The sequence below is a fragment of the Protopterus annectens genome, chromosome 1.part0 (genome assembly GCF_019279795.1).
Source record: "Protopterus annectens isolate FY-2018-M chromosome 1.part0, PAN1.0, whole genome shotgun sequence".
NCBI lineage: Eukaryota > Metazoa > Chordata > Ceratodontiformes > Protopteridae > Protopterus > Protopterus annectens.
Window position 1 is genome coordinate 1,954,921,464 of NC_056725.1, and position 27,027 is coordinate 1,954,948,490.

General features: G+C 39.2%; 1 protein-coding gene across 2 annotated transcripts in view; it reads right to left on the reverse strand.

The window, feature by feature from the left end:
* The window catches only part of ADI1 (acireductone dioxygenase 1), a 589,079-nt gene that overhangs the window by 415,521 nt on the left and 146,531 nt on the right, over positions 1-27,027 (reverse strand). For both annotated transcript variants that reach the window (XM_044070412.1, XM_044070421.1), the window contains one exon: positions 24,724-24,879. In XM_044070412.1, the coding sequence (XP_043926347.1) occupies positions 24,724-24,843 (120 nt within the window). In that variant the 5' untranslated portion in view covers positions 24,844-24,879. The remainder of the gene's footprint in view (positions 1-24,723; positions 24,880-27,027) is intronic.

Genomic DNA, 27,027 nt, shown 5'->3' on the forward strand with positions numbered 1-27,027 from the left:
TGGGCTTTGCAGATGATATACTAATATTGGGAACTAGTATTAGTACTCTTAAAAAAAAAGCTGTCATATTGGAATCTTTTAGACGAAAAACATATTTAACAATTAATGTCAAGAAAATAAAACTGATCTCATTCTAAAACAGAAAGAAAGAGTACAATAATTAAACTAAATGGATAAGCAGTAGTAAGTACAAAATGTTAACTGCTTCCTGTACATAAGAATAATGATTGCTAAAAACGGACACTGAAATTTGTACAAAAGACATGTTCTTACTAAAATTGAAAATGTAAAACTTGCTCTGTGGAATGCAGATGTAAGCTTAGGTGGTATGACCAGTACAAACGAATGAATGAATGAATGAACACTATTTGGCATTTTCTAAAACTGAATTTTATTCAACTCACCACAAGAACAAATGCTTCAAGCTCACTGCCTTCTAATGTTCTCTTGTTTTTTAAACACCTTTATTAAATTATCACTTAAGACATAAGCATATCTACATTAATAGAAAAGAAAACAAACCATATTAACATTTTTTCATTTACATACATTACATATGTTTCCTTCTTTCCTTACAACAGCTCTCATTTAGTCCAACATTATACAAATTGCTCATTTCCTGCATTCCCTTAAACCTCACTCCTCCTCCTCGCATGTATTGTTTCCACAAATTCCATTTTTGTCTATGTAACTTCCTCCTTCCCTTTTCCAGTTCTTTTATCTCTATATAATAATCAATACTTCAAATATAGTAGGTTGAAATTTTGACTACCACTTTCTAGTAATTACTTCTTCTGGAAGTCAGTACAGTTAAACTTAATACAGCTGTACTACGTCTCAGCAATTCAGATCCTGTGTCCCAGCTCAAAAGAATTATCTCCTTAATTACTATTATTTGGCTCTGCAATATTTCTGACAGAGTACTCTGTACAGAATTTTTAAAGGCTGCTAACGCATTATATTTCCAAATGTTCCCTTTTACCTGTTTCTTCTCCAACATTTGCAATCTACCTGAGGAAAAATTATTTGAAGTCTGAGTCAAGTGTAAAAATATGTATGCAAGCACTTTCAAGCAAAAATCCTCAACCTTCTGAACTCTGTTGCATACTTGAGAACGATAAATATGTCTTCCCATTGACCCCCTGTGGATTGCTTTTCCAGACTATTTTCCCAATCTTTTCTAACCTCATTTGATTAATTAGTTCATAGGTTCATAGTTCAGTACTAGGCTAGCTGCCCTTATGGGCCATTTTAAGTTTAGCTAATTTCCGACAGAGGTGAGAATCAAACCCTGCACTTTATGTTGGTGAGGAAAATACCTTAACCATTACAATAACCCTTAACCCCATCAAGATTACATCATCTCAGATGAGACTCAAACCCACAATCCCTGTCTTAGCAGCCAATGCCTTATCCATTAGTACGTATACGTATCATGAATATTTTAAATGCCCTAGTAATATCCCCTTTTTCACAGCACCTTCTGCTCTACATTAAACTAAAAACTCTACCAGAGCAGGTTATTTCACTTTGGATTCCCCTATCCCTATCCCTTTCACTTTGCCTACACTCTGAGATCAATCTCTGATAGGGAAGGCAGTTTTTAACTTGTAGTCCAAGCTTCATCTTAGCCTCATCCCACTGTACTACCTTTCCCTCTCTAATTACTTGCCCCAATGTCTTGGATCCTTTGCCAGTTTTCTATAGTAAATGCCACTCCCTGCTTGCCTATTTTCTGTACCCGTAATTGCAGTCATCCCTATTGACAAAACTTTGTTCATCCATTCCTGTGATTGCTTAGTTCCTTGAATACATTCTTCAACTTCAAGAATATAATATACTGTACATCTGTTATTCCTCTCAGAGATGTGCATCCAAAATTCCACTATCTCCTTACATCCTGACCCCACAACATCACCCCTTTCCACTTTAAATAGCCTTCTGCTTGTGTTATTTATATATATACACATATATGTATATATATATATATATATATATATATATATATATATATATATATATATATACACACACACACACACACATATAAATATATATATGAGTCTTAACTGTGTAGTTTCTAAAATATCCCTTCAAATCAGATAATCCTAAACCACCTTGTTCTACTGAGTGAATCAGATTATCCCACTTAACTCTTACCCTTGTCCCCTTCAGATAAATTCCTTCAAGTCTTTATTATTGTCAACAACTTCTCTGGTTGATAAAAATATGCCTGACCTGTACATAAAACTAAAATGACACTGCTTGTATCTTACTATCTATATCCATAAACGAGAGCTTCCAGTTTCTCAGTTTTGTATTATCTTCTGTTTAGTCTCTTTGTACATAATCTTATTTGCCATAAGAGAAGTCTTTTTAATCCATATGCCTACATACTTCTTATTGTGTCCCCATAAATATGGGTATTGTTGAACCAATTTGTGTGTGGGTACATACTCTACGGCTATAGATTTTGTTTTACCTTTGTTAATTTTATATACGGAAAAGACTTGAAACTGTCTCAAAATGTCCCACAACACTGAAATGGCCTTTTCTGAATTTATCAAGTCCAAAATAGTATTATCTGCAAATAAAGCCAATTTTTTCTTGATCACCATACCAATTATATCCTTGAATTTTGGATTATCTTGTTTTCTTTGTCAATGGCTCAAAATGTATTTATTGACATGAATTTGTTTACCAAGGTAGTGCACTGATTAATACCGAACAATTTCAAGCTCAGCCATACCTCTGAACTGTACAGATTTTCGCAGAATATCCATATTTTTGCCTCATATTTTTGGTCCATTTTTCATAAAACTGTGGGTTTCTGACAAATTAGTGTTATTCTATTTACTTTCTAACTTTGTAAGATCAATATTTAAAAATTGTCCATATTTTGGCCCTTTGTCCCACTTTCACTTATAGCTTTGTCCAGATGTCTTGCTGTAAGAGGATGAGAGGTATGACCTCAGCTCTGGGTGAAGTACAAAACACTTCACAAACACAAATTACAGAAATGTAAGCAATAACAGAGTAGTTCAGACTAAGTACAGAGAAAAAAAATGTGTGTATACATTCAAGTGAACAAACACAGTGCAATGTATATTCAAGCAGAGCAAGTAACAAAGGGGAAACAGGACATCCCTGTCTGGCTCCTCTGTTCAAACAACTTAGAGAGGAACCCTCTCATTTTAATTCTTGTCTCCAATCCTTTACATATTCTCCTAATTAGCTTTATCACTTCATCAGCAAGTACAAATGCTTCTATTGCCCCACTCATAAATTTCCAACTTACTCTGCAGAATGATTTCTCTTCAAGACCCAACAGCAGCAGCAGCGGTATTTTCTTACATTCTACTTCTCTCTGGATCATCATTGTTCTATTAATGTTCTCAAATGTTTACCTGCCTCCACATAACCACACTGATCCATATCTACCAATTTTGGCAACACATTTCCCATTCTTTTAGCTAGTGTACATATAAACACCTTATAATCACATTTTAAAATTAAAATAGGTCTGTATGAAGCTGTGTCTGACAGATCTTTTTACCCTCTTTATGTAATACAGCCACCACAGCTTTCTTCCAAGATGATGGTGCTCCCCCACCACTTAAAATATTATTAAATAATTTATCGCTTTTTCCTCTCCAAGCGTCCTAACTTCCACAGGACTTCCCTGCAAACTGATTATACATCACCATTTTTATCTCAATTCCTTCTATTTTAGCTACTTGTTCTTGAGCCACAGCTTCCTCTAAATTTGACATAATTAAGTCTTCCATAAATATTTCCATTTGCACTCTTTCGTGATTTCCACATTCCTTTGCTTTGGGATCTTCAGTTATTCTTTTGTCATAGGCTCCCCACAACCCATTCTACTTTCTGTTGCCTAAGTCATTGTGCTAAAAGTTTTTGTCTGGACTTGTTAACAATAGTTGCTTAACAGCAATCTTTTTAAACTCATGCATACTATCATTTGTCACCCCTCTAAATAATTTATATTACTTCTTAACCATATTTCTTTCTCTTTTATTTCTACTCTATTTTCCAACTCCATTTTTATTTTTTACCCCACTCCCTTCTGAAGAAATTTCAGTCTTTTCTATTAGCTCTCAAACAATTTCCATTACACATTCTTTGAATTTCTCCCTTTTTAACAGGGAGACAGGAAAGCACCAGTGTGTCATTTTTACTTCATTACTCTGCATCTGATGCATGATCTGAAACAGTTAATGAGTATGTGTCAAAGTTTTCAAATAAATGCACATACTCCTGTAAAATATAAACTCTATCCCAGTTATTGTACCTTGGGGATATGTAAATTTTAGATATACACCACTACCACTCTGACCAAATTCAGCAAATTCAACAAAAACACAAAGGAAAAGTGAGCGTAGTATCAAAAAGCACAACACCAGAGTGAAAAATTCTCAGACAAATTTATTCTGGTAGCTTGGCCTTTCGCCTTCAAGGAATATTTTCATCTAGTCACAATTCCATTTTATACAGTCATCCAAGTGCAAATTTCAATTAACATTAATTATATACTTAAAGAAACACATTCAAACCTATTCCAACATTTCATTATGTTTAACCACAAATACATTAAACCTCAATCATTTATAACACATTAGTCAAAACTTTATCTAAAAAATGAAATCATTTTTCATATAATAATACTCATAACATTTTAAAGAGTTAAATTACTATCAACATTCATACCCCTAGGTTGAAGAGTTCTAAAATGTATTATCATTTTAGACCCCTAACTGGGAAAAGCCGAAAGACACAACAACTCTAATTTATTTAGCTCATTTCTAAAATTCCCTCCATTGGCCATTAGGGGGCGTGCTAACACTGAAGAAAAAATCATTGCTACATCCCCCATGCACAGATATAAAATGTTCAGCTACTGGATTTAAATTGTTCCCCTTTCTTATGTCCCCTAGATGTTCCACAATTCTCACTTGGACTTTCCTTTTCGTTTGTCCTATATACCATTTTACCTTTTACACCCACAACCTATAATGTATTTAACACCCTGTGAATTACAATGGAAACCTTCTCTAGTAATATAACGTTTGCCATTAATGTTCCAACCATCAAGATTTTTAATTCTATTACAAATAGGGTTACCACCTGTCCCACTTTGTGAGGGACAGTCCCTCTTTGGGCAGTTGTGTCCTGCAAAAAAAATTGAAAAAATGGCAAATGTCCTGAGATTTTAGGACTAAATTATTTCCTATATTGTATGTAATAGTTACATAAAACAGTTATTCTGTATCTGAAACACCTAAATGTTATAAGAAACAGAATAAGGAACTAAAATGCTGCAAAAATAAGCTTTTCTTTAGGCAAAAAGGTGAAGTTCTGTCCTTGGTACTGGCCGTGGGTATGTTTCGCTCTGCAAAATCTGATGTTTGTACCAAAAATGTTCCACTTTGGGCATTTGAAAAGGTGGCAACCCTAATTACAAACCATACAATTCCCATATGAATACATGCCAACTTTATCTGTCTTTTTAATTTCCCCACCACTCACGCTTAATATTTCTTTTAAATTATTGTATCTACCATACGAAAAAGATACATAATCTAGAAAAAGATGTCCTACACTCATATCCTCTTTTACCATATACCAGAATTTTCTGATAATGTTCTCCACAATATCAGAAAAAGGACAAAATTTTGTCACAAAAAATAATTTTTCCTCCTTAATTTTATTCTGACTTTCCCCTACACTTTCATTTTTCCTTCGCCTTATGTGTCTTCCTTTATATGTATTACCTTTTACACTTTTTTGAACCCCTAAAACAGTATCTTTTGCAATATGTAACAGGCCTTCTGAATCTTTTTCCAGATTATGTATCTTTTTTGTATGGTAGATATAATAATTTAAAAGAAATATTAAATGCGAGTGGTGTGGGAATTAAAAAGACAGAGTTGGCATGCATTCGTGCAGGAATTGTATGGTTTGTAATACAGTTAAAAATCTTGATGGTTGAGACATTAATGGCAGTTGTTATATTGCTAGAGAAGGTTTCCATTGTAATTCACAGGGTGTTGTATACATTATAGGTTGTGGGTATAAAAAGGTAAAATGGTATATAGGACAAACAAAATGGAAAGTCAAAGTGAGAATTATGGAACATCTAGGGGACATAAGAAAGGGGAAAAGTTTAAATCCAGTAGCTGAGCATTTTATATCTGCTCATGGGGGATGTAGCAATGATTTTTTTCTTCAGTGTGTTAGCACGCCCCCTTATGGCCAATGGAGGGAATTTTAGAAATGAGCTAAATAAATTAAGAGTGTAAAATGACAATAAATTTTAGAACTCTTCAACCTAGGGGTATGAATATTGATAATAATTTAACTCTTTAAAATGTTATGAGTATTATTATATGAAAAATTATTTCATTTTTAGACAGATAAATAAAGTTGTGATTAATGTGTTATAAATGATTGAGGTTTAATGTATTTGCGGTTAAACATAATTAAATGTTGGAATAGGTTTGAATGTGTTTCTTTAAATATATAATTTAGTTAATTGATATCTGCACTTGGATGACTGTATAAAATGGGATTGTGACTAGATGAAAATATTCCTTGAAGGCAAAAGGCCAACGTATCAGAATAAATTTATCTGGAAATTTTTCACCCTGGTATTGTGCTTTTTGATACTACGCTCGTTTTTCCTCTGTGTTTTTTGTTGGATATGTAAATTTTGTCTGAGATTCTTATACTAAATTTGCATCTTCCATACCAAATATTTTCATAAATTTCTTCAGAAACCTGGCCCCTTCTGTTATACTTCATCTTTTATGTCCCCTGTTACATCCCCACTACTGCAAATCAAGTTCCACTCTCCACCTACATGTAATATTCCCTGCTGAAAGCTGATTATTTCTCCCAAAATTTTCTTAAACTGAATAATAATTGCTTTTGGTGGAATCTAAATACATGTATAAGAACTTACTGTAGCAGTAGATGTCCTACTTATTACTATTGCAGTATTTCTTAAAATAAGGATATACTGCCGAGGATCAGCATAACAAAGCCTGGGCCCTTCCATGCACCACATGAGACATATAAGCCATGTCCTGTCCGAGACATAAGGTACGTAAATGAAATACAAGTGCCAAATCCTCAGAACTGAATTGCTCCAGAAGAAAAGGAGCAGCAAGCGAGGAAGAAAAGATAGTACGTGTACATCCAGAAAAAGGATAAGAAGATTATCCCTCAGCCAGAGGGAGAAGAAAAAACCCAAAAGGGGAAGAAGGGAAGAATGGAATACTTCATCAGTGATAAGCAGGACATCTAGCTTTATGTTAATGTCTTACATGATTATGCTATGTCCTCCCTTAATCACTGCTGCAGTATTCCTTACAACAGTGAAAGTACAACAGCTACCATAAAGAATGTGAGCAGGTATGTGCAACTGAGGAACCCTCAAAGACTCATGGAGGATGGACCTATCAGAACTTGTTCTGGCCCTAGAAATCAAATCTAACCTGTAGTGCTTAGTAAAGGTATGCACAGAAGACCATGTACCAGCTTCCAAAATGGATCTAGCACCAAGACCCAAAAGCTCCAGAAGAGGTAACTGCCCTAGTAGAATGAGCATGAACAGAAGTAGAATGCTGTTTGCCATGGAAATAATAACAAAAGGAAATGGCATTAGAAATCCAAGAAGAAACTGTTTGCTTACAACTGCCGAACACAATTTCTTATCCTGAAAACAAACAAAAAGTTGCTCAAAATTCCTAATATCTTTAGTTTTGTCTAAATAACATCTGAGTGGCCGATGCAAATCCAAACAATGGAAAATCCTCTCTTTACTATTTTGAGGAGATGGAATGAAAGAAGACTGATGGTCTGACTCAGACATATCATTAACTATGTTAGGCATAAAAATAGAACTGGTTCTAAGAGGTACAATTTCTCTGTGGAAAACCAGAAGAGGAGGAACTGCCATAAGGGCTGAAGTTCAGAGACTGTTTGGCAGACGTCAGAGCCACCAACAAAATACTTCTCAGACACAGAATTTTAAAGAGGAGGATGTTGCTGGCTTAAAAAGTAGCTGAGTCAATTTTTCAAGAATAAAGTTCAAGTCCCAAAAGGAAGAATGGGTTTTCTTAGAGAACTAACATGAAGAATGCCTTTAATAAACTGTTTAACCTCACACCTATAGGATAGTGGTGGATCCACAGGCAGACAAGCATAAATGGCTAACAAATGAACTTTAAAATAATAGCATGCCAGACCCTTATTGGGCAACTTCACAAATAAGAACGAATTAGTAGGAATGTCCACTCAAAAGGAGTTCTGTCCATTGTTGTGATACCAAGAAGAAAATCTTTTCCACTTTGGAAAGTAGGATTTTATAGTAGTAGGTTTTCTAGCCTCCTGCAGAACCTAAAGCACATCCTAATTGGTGCCTAAAAGAAGCAAAACCTTATCCAGATAGTCAACCATAGGGTGAGAAGATAAGGGTAAATTACAGATCCCTAGCCCTGTGTGAGGGGATCCATTCTGTTGGGTAACTTGTGATGACTGTCCCTGGCCAGGTGAAAAGAGAAGGGGAAAACAACTGCCAAGGTGAAAAGGGAGTCACTAACAAGATCTTAGGCCTGCCTCACATGATCTTGTGTAGGACTTTGGCAACACAGGATAAGGAGGATATGCATACAGAAACATCTCTTTCCAAGAAAAAGACATGGCTTCCAATTTCCAAGCCTGAGTACTTGGCACTCTGGAACAGAACTTGGGGAGTTGTCTGTTCTGAGGGAGGCACAAAGATCTAATTGAGAAGTACCACACATGGACAATGTCCAGGAAAAACTCTTTGTAAAGCATCTACTCATGAGGATCTGCCCTGAAGCTGCTCAGCTTATCTGTCACAACATTGCTTTCCTGATAGAATATAGACAATCTTAAGACTCAGCTGATGATGGATGGCAAAATCCGATGTTATGAGGGCTAGTCTGCAAAGATAGCAAGATCTTGATGCCCCATTTATGTACCACATGAAAGTGGTACTGTCTGAGAAAACTGTAAGTGGTTCCGGACTCCAAAGGTTGAGAGTTTTAATTTCCTTGATGTTCACATGCTCTTTTACCTCCTGTGGAAACCAGACCCCTGAACTCTGATGAGGCTGGAACAAGGTAGGTCTGCAGCATCCGTAAAAAGCTCCTGAGTGGGACACGATTTTGAGATATCTGGGTGATCCACCATAAGGCAAGAGAGGACCCCAGCCATACCAGGTTACACCTCCTTCCACAAATTCAGACTTCAAACTGAAGGTGTGAAAACTAAAGGAAGTGGTGTATCACTACTCATTACAGATTCCCTGGAGACACTTCAGGAGCAATTAACAGTTGGTAGGACACCTATTCAAGTCATTGCCAGCTACAGGACCCCCTTCATGAATCAGGACACCCACTCTGCCTATTTGGATCTACTTGAGTCTATCACGATAAATCTGAACATCATGGTTTTGGTCAACTTTAACTACCCATCCATTGACTGGGTAAATTAATCGTGCTCAAACTCACTTGCCCAAAGGTTCCTCAACTTCATTGATTCCAATGCCCTGGACCAGCTGGTTGACACCCCCATAACGAGTGCCAACATCCTGGACCACTGTAGCACCCCCACTGAAATCCCCTCTAGTGAGATCTGACCACAAATCTGTCTCATTCAAAGTAACTATCACACCCGAACCCCCACTAGCAGCAACTAAACTAAAAAAAGTTTCTAAAGCAGATTATAACCTCTTCCAGGATGATATAAATAGTTTCACTGCACCTCCTCCCTCAGATGGAACTGGCAACTATGCCGAGCTCTACATCAATGCTGTATATGAACACCTGTATACCTGCATTGACTTGGCCCTACCTGACAGGACCGAAACAAGCTCCTCAAGGAGGAGCAAACCTGCCTCGTGAACAACTACCATTAACAGGCTTTACAATAAAAGGAAGAAATTGCTGTCTAACAGTAAGAGGGAGTGAGCCCTCCTAAACTGGAAACACTCCCTCCTCAGCTTAAACAAGCAAGTAAGACTTCTTGGGAAGTCCTCCAACACAAACTACGAGTCCAACTTAACTTCCTCAACAATGCACAACCACAAGACATTTTACTGTTACATCTGTAACCTAAAAGAAAGGGCCCAGATTTGTGCTGAACTGGTAGTTAATGATACCACATATACTGGGCTTGTGGACATAGCTAACCTGTTGGCCGACAAGTTCTGTGAAAACTTCCTTCCTCTGTCCCTGCCTCACATACCCTATGACATCCCTACCACCTGTCCCCTACCTTGTAATTCTAAATAGCAGGTCGTAAATACCTTCTCTAAGGCCAAAAACACAGCATCTTATGGGACCTGATAACATCCCAGGCTGTGTCCTACTTGGGCTCCAACATGAATTAGCAAAACCATTGGATACTCTTTTTCAGTCATAGCCTAAGCACAGACTTCATACCAGCTGAATGGAAAACAACCACTGTTATTCCCTTGCTCAAAGGTAGTGCTTCTACTGACCTCGGGAACTACAGACCTATTAGCCTGACTAATCTTATCTACAAGGCCATGAAGCAAATCATCATGGATCTTATCAACAAAGATATAGGTAATCTCCAAACACTTGACCATACTCAGTTTGGATTTGTCAAAGGGAGAGAGTGCATGCCTGTTAATCATGGTGGACTTCTTTGAGACAGTTACCAAGGCCCTGGACAAAGGGAACTCTGTGCATACAGCCTACCTGGACTTAGCCAAGGCACATAACACTATCCCCTACTCAGGCATCCCTGACAAACACACCCAACTAGGCATCAACCCTTATATTGTTAGATGGGTTGCTAAATGGCTCACTGATAGAACTCGTATAGTCAAAAATAGGGGAATCCACCTCCAACAGCAGACCTGTAACCAGTGGTGTTCCACAGGGAGCAGTCCTAGGACCTCTACTGTTTGGAATCTATTTCTCCGTAGTACAAGCAAAAACTAAAGGTCTGTGGCTGACAAAGTTTGCTGATGACTGCAAAATGGGAGCTGTCATACAATCTCCAAATGATGTCAACATCCTACAAGAGGGTCTTACACAAACAAATGTGGATTCCTTTGCACAAATGATTGGTGCCAAAGTCATGGCCTTAAACTCAATGCAAAAAAATGTTTAGTCATTCCTTTCAGTAAAAGCAATGTTCCTGCTAGCTACCACATCAACAGCAACACCTTAAGTAAGCACTCAGTGAAGAGAGACCTGGGTACACAGGTTGACAGTAACCTTACCTTTGACGACCATGTCTCCACAGTTGTAAGAAGGGCATTCTATACTGCTCAACTCATAAGTAAGGAGATTGCCTCCAGAAAAAAAAGAAGTTATAATCTCCCTGTACTCTTCCCTCATCAGGCCAATAACTGAGTACAACGCCCTTTTGGTATGTACCTTTCCAAGCACCTGCAACAATTGGAGAAACCACAAAGGTTCCCCACAACGAAAATTAAAGGTCTTCAGTATCTGTCCTATGGGGATCGTCTGAAATCACCGTCACTTTATTGTTTCATACAGACTACTCAGAGCAGAGGTGATCTCTGCCTTGCATACAAGGCAATCTCTGACCCTGCTTTATTGGAAATGCTACATATCTGTAAGTCAAATGGTACATGGGTTACTCACTCTAAAGACCTTAACCTGGTATGCGACATTAATAAAACTTGCTGGAGGACAGACTGGTCTCCCAGAGTTTACGACACCTTTGTAACAGACTCCCACTTCATGTCACAGTACCTCTTTGGCCCTCTTCAAATGCAATCTGGACAATTGGGTGGGTGACCATAAATTCACCCTGGGGGCTCCACCTATGCCCCTCTCAGACAGCGGCAACAGGTGCAGATTGTGGAAATAACGGTAAGAACTTGGCTAGGCTTGTAAGGGCCCTAGGGCCAATAGCCTAGTAACTTCATATGATCCTATGATGATCCTATGAATGTCCAGAGGGTGATAATGCTACAACTAAATTGTTTTTAGACACCACAGGAATTTCCCCATATAAAGTCTGGCAAAAGGACCCATTGGAATAGTGGATGCCATGAACCCTAATTCTCCATGAAAATCTCTTACTGAGGTCTGTTGCAAAGGAAGAAGGGAGTGAAAGAAAGCTACCAAAGAAAAGACTTTGGGAAGAGGAAGAAAAGCAGTAATAAGGGTGTGAAACCTGCACTCAAAGAAAACCTGATCCTGAGGAATCAGAATTGACTTTAGTGTAAAAGTAAAGCCCACACTGCAAAAAAAAAAAAAAAACACTGTAAACTCTAGGCCTTGCAGAAGAGCCTGCGTTGAGGAAGATTGAATAAGAAAGTTTTCCAGATAGGGAAAAATCTAAATACCATGGAGTCTATGAAAGGCTATGACCAGAGTTAGACATCTGGTAAAAATCCTTGGTGCTGTACAAAAACCAAAAGGCAAAGTAGATAACTGATAATGTAAGGAAGATACAGAAAACCGTACAAACTTCCTGAAGACAGGGTGGATAGGAATATGCAAACATGTATGCTTCAAGGTCCAGAGGAACTAGAAAAGCATAGGGAAAAGAGACTAGCGAGTCAACACTGAATGAAGGACCTTTTACAAAGATGTTGAGAAAGAAGAGGTCTAGTATGGGTCTCCCAACAGCCTTCCTTCCTGGGAACCAAAAACATTCTCAAGTAGAAGCCTTTGCCCCTCTGGCAAGCAGGCACTGGCTGAATCATACCTTGAGCCAAGAGGTCCTGAAGAGGAGGAGAAAAATGAGGCAACTGTCAAGGAGGGGGATTAAGGAGTCCCTGAAAAAGAAAGAAGGGACTTCAACACCATGAAATAACCATTGTGAATTACTGATAGAACCCCAAGAAGCTGTAGTGATCTACTGCCAAATGGGAAAGGACAGATTTAACCTTTGAGAAAGAGGACTCTGGCAGAGAAGATGATCGTCAAATAGAAGCTAACTTGTCTGGAAAGGACGACTTTGGTTTCTCAGAAAAGGTCTTTAACCCTTTAAAAGCTGCTTATGATGCTTACACAAAAGGATACATTAGAGGGGTAATTCCTTTGGTATTTAGGAACAGGTGAGAGAAAAATCTGTTTAAGGTCTTGCAATATTGTCTATTTGTCTTGCAAAGCTTTAAAGATATTTCCAGTAGAACAGCCAAACAAATTTTGGGCATCTAAAGGACAGTCTTATAGTTTCACCTTTGCATCCTCTGGAAGGGACTGAAGCCGAAGCTGGAAATACCTCTTAATACCTGACTTCTCCACAGCCACCCTAGCTGAAGCATCAGCAGCATGCATTACAGCTGCATTTGATGGAATGGCGAGCCACTTCCAAAGCTGAGCTGAGCAAAGAAAGAGTTGACATTTTAGAATCAGACTCGCCCATGTCAGTTAACACACATCCCCAGTTTGGCAAGAAGGCAAGCACATGCCTAGTCATGTGTGTCTGGTAACTGATGGCACTAAAAGCTATAGTAGCACAGGTATAAACCTTGTTACCATACCAATCCATGACTCGACTATCCATGTCTGATGGTAAGAGCTTGGAAGAAGCAAGTAACTTACTAGGTTTGTTAGCTGAGAGGGAAATCATAGAAGGGTCTGATTAGGGATTCTTAAACAAAAACTTCTGAGCCTCAGAAACCTTACAGAACCCGTCTGTTCTTTCAGGAACAGAGGTATCAGACTCAGGGACATGGGAAACAGGTGGAAAAGTGCCCAAAAGAGCTTCCACAACATAAGGAACTGCTGGAGGTCTGTGGGAATCCATGTAAGAGATCACAGTATCTCTTCGGGACATCAGACATCTGAGAGCTTTCCCAATGAAAATATTTCATCATTTTAGCAATAGTATCACAAACGAAAGTTCTTCAACAGGGAAGTCAAGGGGAAAAAGTATCCTCCTCATCAGACCCCAAAGCAAGAGGTGAGTAAATCTGGGAGGAATAAACCAAAGATTGTCCCCTAGAATCCAAATCCTCATAAAAAAAATCAGAATCCTTCTTAGGCCTTTTAGAGGGAGTGGAAGATGGAAAACCAACAGGAAAAGGGACTGAAAAACCCTGAAATGGTTTCAACACCATAAGGGCTTTAAAAAGATCTTGAATGAAGTCCACTCCTTTTGTGGGGGGGGGGGGTCTTTAGCAAAGTACAGTTTTGTACCTACCATAAATGTAGATGTCCGATAGGTATGCATGTGCAGTCCTAACATATGGGTTGTCCTGCCTCAGGCAGCCCTTCGGTCGGCCGGATTCCAAAGTCTGGGTCTGGCCTCGGCTGATGTCGCACTTCACCCGACGTCATAGCTGCTGTTTATTGGGTATAAAGGCATCAGCCGACGCCATTTTCCTCAGTGTTTCTTGCCCCAGATGCCAGGTGCCCTCTAGGAAGGCTAAATTTGGATAAATGCAAATAATTCCAAACAGTAGAGAGCAAACAATATAAAAAAATATATATATATATATACATATATACAAACAAATACACCATAATAGATTCCCCCAGCTAGCTAAAGAGGGTAAATACCCTAGGAGTACCACAGAGGGGAAGGAGGGTGGGTAATCCTGACTGCAGATGCATACCTATCGGACATCTACATTTATGGTAGGAACAAAACTGTACTATGTCCTTCAAGGATGCATCTGAAGTCCTAACATATGGGTAGAATACCATAGCCAAACTGGGGGAGGAGGCACTAAGATAAAGATGGTGTAGTTAAGATCCCTTGCAAAACAGCAGTTGCAAAACCTGCTCGGGATCTGGAGTATAAGGGAAGATTGTAATGCTTGGCAAATGTATGCACAGAGCTCCAGGTAGCAGCTTCTAAAATGTCTTTGGTAGCCACTCCTCGTAGGAAAGCTGTAGTGGTGGCTGTAGCTCTTGTGGAATGAGGTCTGATATTGTCAGGAGGTGTCTTTCCATGAAAATAGTAACAAAAACGAATGCAATTTCCTATCCATTTTGAGATTGTCTGTTTTGAAATTGCTTTTCCTTGCATTCCTGTTGCATATGCTACCAGACGCTGGTCAGTTTTTCTGCTGGTCTTAGTTCTGTCCAGATAGTAGCGTAATTGTCTGTGCACATCCAAGGTATGTAGCAGTCTTTCCCCCCCTGTTCTGTGGGTTGGGGAAGAATGTAGGTAAATGAATCGCTTGGTTCAATGATACTCTGGAAACCACTTTTGGCATAAAGGTAGGGTTGGTTCTCAGAGAGACTCTGTCCTGATGGAAGATAAGGAAGGGTTGTACTGCCATTAATGCCTGTAACTCAGATACCCTTCTTGCTGAAGTAATTGCTAGTAGGAAAGCAGTTTTCCAAGACAAGAATTGTAATTCTGCTGTTGCTGCTGGTTCAAAAGGGGGAAGAGTTAACTTTTCCAGCACAAAGTTGAGATCCCATGTAGGTAAAGGTGGTTTCCTTGGAGGCTTTACATTTTGATTCCTCTCAAGAACTGCCTGAGTAGAGGATGAGAGAAGACAGGAGGATCCATGTTGTATTCTGCTGAAATTGCTGATGCATGAATCTTAATGGAGGAGTAAGACAGGCCATTGTGGAACAGCTCTGCTAAATATTCCAGGATGTGTGCTATGTTTGCCAATGAGACATTTTCTCCCTTTGCTGCACTCCAAATGAGGTATCTTTTCCACTTGGCTGAATAAGTCTTCCTTGTGGAGGGTCTGCGTGCCTCCAGGATAATGTCCTTAACCCTCTGAGATAAATCTGGGTTATTTTGTTTTATGCAATATTCCAAGCAGCTAGCTGCAGTGTTTTCAAGTTTGGATGTAGGATCTTGTAGTTGTCCTGTGTTAGTAGTAAGGGACATAGAGGTAGATGCCATGCGTGTGTCCGAGACATGCTTCTCAGTAGCGGGTACCAATGTTGCCTCGGCCAGTCTGGAGCTATCAGAATTACCCTTGGTTGATCCTCTCTGATCTTCAGTAGAACTTTGTACATCAAGGGAAGAGGTGGAAATGCATATGCTGTCAGGTTTTTCCAGCTGAAGGAAAGTGAATCCACCCTCCAAGCAAGTGGGTGGTATGCTCTTGTGCAGAATTTCTTCAATTGGTGATTGTGTGGGGAGGCAAACAGGTCTATCTGTGGTAGTCCCCATTTCTTTGTTATGGCTTTGAAGATATCTGGATGCAGCATCCATTCGTGAGCATCCGTGGTAGTTCTGCTTAAGGTGTCTGCTAGAGAATTTTCTTTTCCTGGTACAAATCTGGCCTGAAGTTGAATGTTGAGGTTCAGGGCCACATTCCACAGGTCCATTGCCATCCGGCATAGAGGATATGAATGTGTACCTCCCTGTTTGTTGATGTACCACATGACTGTGGTATTGTCCGTCCTTATCAGCAGATGACCCTGTTGAAGGAGTGGTCTGAATGCTTGGATCGCATGTTTCACTGCCAGCATCTCCTTTAGATTTATGTGTAGATTCAGCTGGTCTTGGGTCCATAGGCCTTGTATACACTTGTCCACCATGTGTGCCCCCCATCCTAGGTCTGAGGCGTCCGTGGTGATGGTCTGGCTTGGCTGTGGTTTGTGGAAGGGCAAGCCTCTGTTCAACTGACAGGCCTGAGCCCACCACAGGAATTCTTGCTTCAGGCATGGAATTATTGGAATCTGGTCTTCTAGACTGTGCTGGTGTTGAGACCATACATTCCTTAGGTACCATTGTAACTTTCTCATATGTAGCCTGGCATGCGGAATCAATATTATGCAGGATGCCATGTAACCCAGGGCTTGCAGGACTTTCCTTGCAGTAAGTTGAGTTTGTTTTGTTAATGTCATGAAGTAGCCTGGTAGTTGCTTTTGTTTTTCTTCTGTGAGAAAAGCCATCTGAGTTGATGTGTCCAGTTCTGCCCCCAAGAATGTTATCCTTTGGAATGGTACTAGTCTTGACTTCTGCATGTTGACTGTGTATCCCAAGGCTTGCAACAGTTGTATGACATTTTCCAAATCTTTTGTTAATTTTGCCTTGTTGTCTGCTTGTATTAGGCAGTCGTCCAGGTATGGGTAAATTTGAATTCCCTGAAGCCTGCAATGAGCAATTACTGATGCCAGGCATTTCATGAATACTCTGGGCGCAGTAGATAAGCCAAAGGGTAATGCTGAGAATTGATAATGCTCTGATCCTGCAAGAAATCTGAGGTGTCTTCTGCAATCTGGTCGTATAGGGACGTGTAGGTATGCCTCCTTGAGATCTAGAGTCACCAGCCAAGACTCCTTGCCCAGCATGGGAAGAAGCTGCTGGAGGGTCAGCATTTTGAATTTTGGAACAATGAGGTATGTGTTCAGTGCGGACAAGTCGAGAATAGGTCTCCATTGATTTTCTTTTCTTGGTACCAGGAAAAGCCTGGAGTAAAATCCTTGGCCTTGTTCCATAGGTGACACCTTTTCTACAGCTCTTATCCTTAGTAAGTTGTTGATTTGTCTTAGAGCGTCTGTTTTTTGGCTTGGTGGTAGGTTTGGCATTCCCCTCTTTTTTGGTAGAGTGTGGAAGTGAAACCTGTAGCCCTTGTCTATTGTTTATAAAGTCCATTTGTCTCCTGTAATGTAATGCCAGTTGTCTGAAAATAAGGCTAGCTTTCCGCCCAAGGGAGCTTACAGTTGTTCCCTGGTAGGCGGTATCAGAGCCAAGTCATTGTGTCTGTCCTGTGGAAGTGGTTGTAGTTGAGTCTGTGGCAGTACTTCTCTGATTGGTAGGTTGCCACTGACGTCCCCTGTAGGCACCCCTAGATTGACTTCTGCCTCTTGGGCGTCTATTTCTGCCTCTCTGTGCTCTGGAGCTGTCTGGAAAGGACCAATTCTTCAAAGGCCAATTTCTGCTAAACCTCGGAGGTTCGACCTGTAAGAAATCCTTGACTGTTTGGACAGATTTTGCTTTTTCTTCCACCTTCTTTAGAACCTCCTGTGCAGGGGAGCCAAACAAACTTTGTTTCTCCATGGGAGCATCTAGGAGTTTTGATTTAACATGATCTGATAAGGATTGTTCTTTTAACCATGCATGTCTTCGAATCACTGTTCCAGTCATAGCTGATCTAAAGGAAGCCTCCAGTGCATCATAGCCACATTTTAAGAAATGGTTACTGACCTGCTGAGAGTTATGTACCAAATCCTGAAGAGACTTGCGGTCTATAGGTTCAGGAGAGGACAGTTTTTTATTTAGCTGGTCTAACAAAAATTCCTGATACTGAATCATGTGAAATTGACAATTTAAGGCCCTAGCCGAAAGAGCAGCAGAAGTATAAACCTTTTTACCCCATCTCTCTAATGCTCTAGATTCCCTTTCAGAGGGAAGAGGGTTTTTGGCAAAAGCAGCTGCCACACCTTTCGGGCCCTGTGAAATGGTTTCGGTGTCTGCAACAGGAGCCTTATACAAATGGTAGTGTGTGTCCGGGACCCTGTAATATCTGTCAGGCTTGGCAGGGGCCAGAGGAAGAGAATCAGGGGCAGTACAGGCATCATTAAATGCATCATCAACTACTGTCAGTACTGGAGGAATGGCTAAAGGCCTATGCTGTGGTAAGTGTAAAAAAGTCCTTAGCCTTTTCCTTGAATCTGAAAAATCCTGGCCCTGCCATTGGAAATGTTCCCTCATAGCATGTAAGGTTTCCCCAAAAGAAAATTCTTCAGGAGGAGAAGCAGAAGGAATGGAGTCTTCTGCATCAGAATCCTCATAAGGAGAATATGGGCCTTCCTGAGGGTCTGTAATGTCCGAGTCATCCGAGGAATAGTCTGTAGAGACAAGTTCCAGGGGTTCAGTCCTAGGCCTCTTATTTGAAGGGGGCTGAGAGGCCCTGTCTGGGTGAGGTTGGGATCCCCTGATCAAAGAAATGAGATCCTCAGCCAGGCTGAGTATTTGTGAACTAGAGGTAGGCCTATGTGGGGGAGTTTTAGCAGGTAAGGCCTTAGAAGCTTTAGCTGCTTTAGCCCTGGCAAAAGCCTTGATGGACATAGAAGCAGGGGGTCTAGCAGCCCCACGTGCAGGGGTAGATATGTCTAAAGGAATAGTATCTGACAAATCCTGGGTACCTGCTTCTGTAGCAGTAATTTCAGTAGCAGATTCAACCATGCTCTGTGAGGCCTCGGCTGTAGGAGGCATGCTTTCGGCCGAAGGAAGAACCGAGGACTCGGTTTCAGCCGAAACCGAGACACTCGCGGTTGGCCTAACCGTGGTTTCAGCCGAAACCGCGGGCCGCGAGTGTCGGTCCTTTTCCTTGCGCTTTTTAGCTATTTGTGTAGTCGGAGTCTCCGACGGCATTTTGTAAGCAAAAGCGGGACCAAAAAACTCCTCTGCAAACTCCGACCGACGTCTAAGTGTCCGTTGGTTGAAGGAAGCACAGGCTAGACAAGCTGATACGTCGTGGTCTGGACCTAAGCAAGGAAGGCAATAACAGTGGAAATCCTTATGAGGTATTTGTTTCCCACAAGTTAAACCATTATTTACTTTTTCTGACATCGGCTGAGGCAAGAAAGAGTCCCCAATGGGGTACTTAGCTTTTTAGAAGTCTTCGGAAGTAGAAATCTCTGGATCTGACCGACCGGCACTTGCGAACAGCTTCTGCTTCGGGCACCACGTGGCAAGAAAGACTGAGGAAAATGGTGTCGGCTGATGCCTTTATACCCAATAAACAGCAGCTATGACGTCGGGTGAAGTGCGACATCAGCCGAGGCCAGACCCAGACTTTGGAATACGGCCGACCGAAGGGCTGCCTGAGGCAGGACAACCCATATGTTAGGACTGCAGATGCATCCTTGAAGGACATCATGAGGCACACGCCTCCCCATGAGAACAAGATTCTCTCATCTCCCACTCACAAGCAATACTCACTGCTTTCAGAATGATACACCCCCCCCCCCCAGAAGGCAACACCATCATGGTTACAAAGCACTCCCAATTCAAGAAAATGGAGAATCATGTCCAACTGCAGGAAGTCAAAAAAAAAAAAAACAAACATACCACATCTCTGAGACTGCCATCTCTTAGAATATTCCCTTTTCTCCAAGCTGGTATAGTTTGGGGGCTGGACGCTCCCCCCCCCCCCGCAACAAAAAAATAAGGTATCTCTGGGTGCAAGGGAACAGCCTTCATCTCATAAATCTTTTCCTTTTGAGAATTTCCACTCCTGATTTTTTTCTCACACCATTCTCTTCCAACATCAAAGTTTCCTTGCTGCTACTCCCTGTATTCTTCTTCAGATGGTAAATCAGGATATAACCTTTTCCAACCCGCTCAATCTTTCTGAACATTTCATACAGGGGTTAACAGTCTTTCATGCAATTTCTCTATCTCTCTCTCTCATTCCTATTCCTTTCTTTTCCACTTCCACTGGCCTAATCCCATCAACAGCTTCTGCTGCTATTCTCCATTTCACAAACATCTACAGGAATCTGTTTTCTGGTTATTTTTCCACTTTGCTGTCTACCTGCATTTTCATTTCATGCTTTCCTTTCTTCAATTAATTCTCCCAATTAAGTCAATGTTTGAACTAAATCCTAAACTTACTATCCATCACTGATTCCTAGAGCTGACATTAACAGTCCCTTCCACCAAACCAGTGCTTCTTTATTAATCCATTTCTCTTAGAGGTCCTGATTTACAGGTAACAACAAATGCTATCTTCAGAGCACCACCCTGACCAATATCTAGTGAATAAACAGCAGCTAGCATTGCCATCTCCCAACTATTGTGTAGCATCTCTGATTATTTACCATGACCTGTGATCATTAAAAATTAATTTACTATTTGTTCACAAGGTAAGTGGACTGGTCTACTGAACCTTTTCAGACACGATTCAATCTCAAAGAGCAGAAAAACATCACAGTCTTTCAATCAACAATATTGTATACAAAATGACAACATAGCAAAATTCAGAACATAAAGGCAAGATTGAATACAGATAGGGTAAAATTAAAAGATTCAGTCAGATTGCATTGAGAAAAGAAAAAATATATACAAAATGCAAGCTAAGATATACATAAAGTACAGTGTGATTATACATATAACACATAAAATTCTATATGCAAGTGAAATATATGCATATGCCACATTAAGAGGCTGAGAAAAGTTTCTTAAATGTATTCTATTATTCATGATATGGGGTTGTAAATTACCTAACCATTTTCATGGTAGCAGTTACAGGTAAATTCAGTAAAGAGATGATCCTTAAGTGCATCTCTGAAGCTTTTAATAGTTTCTAGAGTTTCATGTCTGTATGCAGGGGGTCCCATGTAGCAGGTGCCAGTCTACAGAAGGCTATGTTACATAAAGCATTTGCTACTTAGATCCACAAGCCAGTGTTAGACTAAACAGGGAATGTATATGCAAGAAATTTACCTTTGTCTCTTGATATTATATGCCTCTTTCCTTCCCTAAATATGAACATGGTGGTTGTTTCATCCTCTCCATCCTTTCCTGTGCCCTCAGAATCCTGATCCTAGTGCCATATGATCTAGGCTGAACATCAGAATTCTGACGCACTGTAATTCATTACAGTATAGATGGAAAAGGAGATATGAGACACCAGCAGTATGGCTAAAACAATAAAAACATTATAAAGCATTCATGGATTAAAGTCATTATATTACTCTATTATGAAATCCTCATAAGCAATCTCAAAAGACATCATCTTGTTTTTTTTTGGGGGGGGGTGGGGGGAGAATGCAATGAGTTGGTAGATTTTAGAAATTACCTACTGGGTACTTTATCAGAAATTCTGGAGAAACAAATTATTTTAACTAAAAAGATGATTCTTTTCAACAAGGACATAGAAACTGAACTGCCCAAAAACAGCAAGTCCCTACTAAGTTTAACACTGTTGGCTGACAAAAAAAGCAATTACTAGAACATGGAAATCAAAAACAAAACCAACTGTTAACATAATTACTGAATTTTGTGAACGAGATAAAAAACTGGAGGTAGGAATCTTTAGAAAAGGGAAAGATTAAACTAAATAGAGGGTAGATTAAATCTGTGGGAATGATACATACAGAATAATGTTCGGGAAGAGTGATATTTCAGGGAAGGCAGGACTTGAGCAATCAATGTCAAACTGAATAGTAGAAAGAAATCATATTTGTATAATGTGTGAAAAGAAGAAATGTCTGTAAAGGTTTGCTTCCATTTTTTAACTGAATGTGTAATCACATCACTATGCAATATGTGATGTTAATATAGATGTTTCAAAAATCATCTGCTGCTGACAGGAACTTCCCTATATTTGCTATCACAGCAATAACAAATGGCTTATGTCATTAACACGATCAGGCACAGATGTAAGCTAAACATTCTACATCCTGGAAAGAAGAGTCAGCTCATTTAGTAAAGCCCTGATGATATGTGCATTGTATTTGTTAATTTATTCTGATCTTGCACATTTTTTTCTTACAAACTAGCTGCTGGAAAGTACAGTAAAAAGCAGCTTCAAGACTAACTTTACTTACCTCATGCAGCTAGCGCTACAAAAATACACTTGGCTAGCCCTACTAAAATACACTCAGCAATTTGTTCCCCTTTCTGTATATCAGGAAAAATAAAACGTAATGCAGATAAAGCTTTTGTAATACGTTATTATACAAATAAATTTACACAGTAGCATAGGTTGACAATGAACTGTTATTATAAAACTAAATGCCCACAGTGCTAGTTATAGTTACAATAAACAGCCTTAATTATAACACAAAAATACCTGCAATGCTAGTTTTAAGTATAATGCAGAATTATAACCATTGGTGGTGCAGAATCTCACATACTCATATTCTGCTCATGAGGGGCTCAAGTCATATGCACAGATAAAGTGTGTGGGGTCCTCACAAAAGGTGAGTTTACTGAAAGATATATGGTAATCACAAAGCAAGTGACTTATGGCATCATCAGTGAATAGTAGAGTTGACATTCCTAAATAGATACAAATCTTATAAACTATTATTTGTGATAGCTGACCTGTATTTATTATGATGTTGAATACTTCCATAAAAAATGGCCTCTGAAATGACAGAATTAACAGATGATCAAGTCAAAAAGAACCTAAGACACAAGGCTCACTTTGATGGGAACAGAAATGAACAATTTCTGCTTTTTGATTATATCTCCCTTTTGACAACCTGTGTATACCTTACATTTTTTCCTCTTCTTTTCAGTAAACATGTTACAAAATTTGAAATGCAGAAAAATGTACTAAAGTCAAGTTAAATGTAATCCCTTTTCAGAAAATGAAACGTAAAAGTTATACAAAGTCTGTAACTGCTGTTTCTGGTAAATCATGTAGCTTATAAAATACGTATTCTCACTAAAAATTATGCAGTGTTTTTTTCTAGCAAAAGGTAGAAGAGCCCTAAAATGATTTCAAACAAATACGAATTACACAGCTCTTTTTCTGATTCTGCCAGTTTAGTTCAAAGGCTACTTCTATAAATGGACTGTACTTCCTCTACCACTACATGACTGTGCAAGCAGGATGTTTACATTTGTAATCCAGACAGGAATTTCAGAATTTGGGAATTAATCTCAGAAAGCAGATGCAGAGCAGCAGTTAACCTCTGCCTTCTTAGTGGACTTCTCAGACTCGCAGCTTGTCTGGAATGTACTGCCTGTGAGTCATCTACAACTGTTAAATGATCTTAAAAGTTAGATTTTAGTAAATCTTCAATATGTGGTAGTGATCGATCCAAATAATTGATAGCTAGCTTTTAACTGCCATCTGTCCATTTAAAATCTTTATTTTTTGCTTCATTGTGCAAGTGTGCATTTGCTTATATGTTTAATCTACAGTTAATTGTATTAATTAAAAGTAAAGAATTGTATCATTCAATTTCAAATACTTGTGTCTAGTGGTTTATTAGTATCTAAGAGTAGTCTCAGCATGGTGAATACAACCTGTTGGCTTACACCTTTCAAAGAGTAACTGTTTTAGCCATAGCTACCAAAGTGTTACAGTTTGCTTAATTTAAGAGTGAACAACTGTGTTCTTGGAGGGCTAACACCTATAATTGATGGCAGCACATTACAACAAACACATAAGAAGGGGCAGTAGCACTACAAAGGTATCATTAGCTCATTAGCCCCTCCTACGAAGCAGAGTGCGTGTGTCTGTATGTGTCTGTGTGCACTCACGTGTGGCCAGTTTAAGTTATTCACTGACAAGTCATTACCAGAAAGGGGAAGCTAGTGTTTATAACTGTGATCTGCAGTCATTCACTGTAAACCTTACTTGGATGTGGCAGGTGTTAGTCATAACCTGAGGCTGCACTGTGCATTTTCTGTACCTTCTTAAAACCAACCTCCTTTTGTATTATTCGTCCATCAGTGGTGCAGATCATGAGACCACAGCACTTGAGTATTACATATAAATTGATGACAGAGGTGTGGATAACAGGTCCTTACCCTGGCCATGACATCTAAACTCATGTTTGGATGGGACTGTAAGCCCATCCATGGCACCCTTTGTAAGTAATAAAGCTCACTACAAGACAATGAAATGAATTCACAACTGCCATTATAATATGCCTAGTTTCACATATGAATTTTACATTAACAGTTTTGTTCACAAAGATAAGATACAAATTTAAATACGCATAAAAATGTACAGTAATTTATTTTAATTTACTAAATGCGCAGAGAAACTTGCTAATGTTTTTTTTTCCCAGTTTATAATCTTCAACAAGTTAAAAATCTGACCTTTAAGTGGTAAACACCCAGCTTCTCCAGCTCCTGTAGTGAAACTGACTGATTTGGCTCCATTCTGTGTGGCTTCCTCTGATCATCATCTAAACTGTCCATGTACCATGCTTCAACCATCTTAATTCTTAATATGCACACACCAAATACTTCTTCCTAATAAAGAGGCAAAAAAAGGCAAACGGAACAATATTATTTGCAACGTCATTAATCGTGGCAGAGTAATTGCTTCACAGAGTAAAATACCAGAAATGTGCATCACTGGAGAAAAGAAAATACATACCTTAGGGAATATCAGGTCAATAAATCTCTACTACCACATGCAAAGAATGAATGTGCAACCCTATGCAAAATGTTATGCTTTATTATTTAATTGTCCACAAAAGCCACGAGCTTCACAAATTTTCTAAAGAGATACACAAACATCCCTGTATCTGAAGGCTCGAAAGACACTACAGGCAGGTAAACGGAGGTAGAAAACTTTAAAATTATGTCATTCAATATACCATGCAACTAGAACAATTATTTTTAACAATTAAGAAGGAACAGGTTGGAATGCTAGCCATATAAACCAGATTCTTTTGCAATTCTTCATTATAAGCTGCTTTTTGAGGCACATATCTATAACGTTCACATTCTAACTAGAACATGGGACTAATTAGCTACATGCCATGTTTACTCACATCTCCTACAGAAAATCCATTCAAACACCCAAAGCACTAAACAGCAAGGACATCTCCTGAACATGGACACTAGAAGTTAAGAATTTGCCTCGGAATTGATTTATTTTATTTATTTATCCAATTACTGGCATTTGTTTAACAGGTTTGTCCCACTGGGTCTAAAATGCCCCCTTTTCGGTGGAGGCCTAGGGAAAAAAGCCCAAGTACAAAAATACAATTTACAAATAATGATTACATTTGTTAAGAGTTATAAAACAACACAAAGTCATGAAAGATAATTATATACAGTATAAAAGAAAGATGTATTATATAATGCTGTGCAATGCAATTTTATAACAATGTACTATGATGAAATTTTGTGATAATGTACAAAAGTTATGTACTTACCATAACACTAGATCCATGTAGCCTTCTTCGATCCATCTCAGAGAGCTGGAAACCTTCGAATCTTCAAGCTCAAGGGATCTTATTCCTCTCCCATAATGCCCTGCTTGCCTAAAACTCCTCAAGCAGTGTGTGTCCTACATAATGACACAACCTACTACAAAAAGGAAGTTTATATCAAAAGACAGCAACAAAAGAAAAGAGTTAAGCAGGAAGAAACAAGATGGTTCTTAAATCAGACATCTACTACTGCTCTGGCAGAATGACCCTTAGGTCTAAAGGGTAAGGAGATATTTCTAGAAAAGTATACAAATGATACTTAATTGGACAGCCATCTGGATAATGTAATATTTTATACTGGTTGACCAAATTTTGCCCTAGAAATGGACACAAAAAGCTGACTGAATTTCCTAGACTGTTTTGTTCTCTCTAAATAGAATTTTAACTGATGATGACCATCAAGGTAATGAAGCATGCATTTTCAGTTAATCAACGTAGGGAAAAAAATAGGCAACTCAATGGACTATTTTAAGGAAGACTTGGTAAGCCATTTTAGGAAGAAAAAAGGTAAAGAGGAGAGAAGGACAAAGCCTGTAATGCAGCAACTCTTCTAGTCAAGGTGATCTCTATGAGAAAGAGTGTCTTCCAGGATTTAAGGTCTGCCTTACATTCCAGTTCAAAGGCGGGGTGGTTGATAAGGACTGAAGGAGAAAAGGAAAATCACAAGGAAGGCACTACTCTCTTATGGGATATCTACATAAAAAGGTTCCTTTTAGGAATGTCTTAGATAACTTCTAGGATGCAATATGGGTGTGATTTTGACCTATGTGAAAGTTGGAAATAGTTGCCAACTAAACTTTAACAGTAGAGTTACTGAGCCACGAGTGAGAGTGATCAACCAGGCGATCAAAATAGTCTGGATTGGATCAGAAAAAGAAGTTATATCCCTGAAAGAAGCTCTGACAGAAAAACATTTCCTTTTGCTAACATAAACTTGCCTAGTGTGTGGCTTCTGAGAGGAAGATAAAATGCAAAGAACTCATTCAAACAGCCTGGAATCTCTGGCCATCATTGGAAATGGAGTAACCAAACAGTCAGCTTAAGAGATTCCACTTTCAGGTGAGGCTGACCTGATGGCTGAGAGATCAGATCTTGAAATGTGTCCAAGATGGCTGCACATCAAGTGTCAGCTCTTTAAACTCTTGCCATTCAGATCCACCAGATTCCCTGACCTACT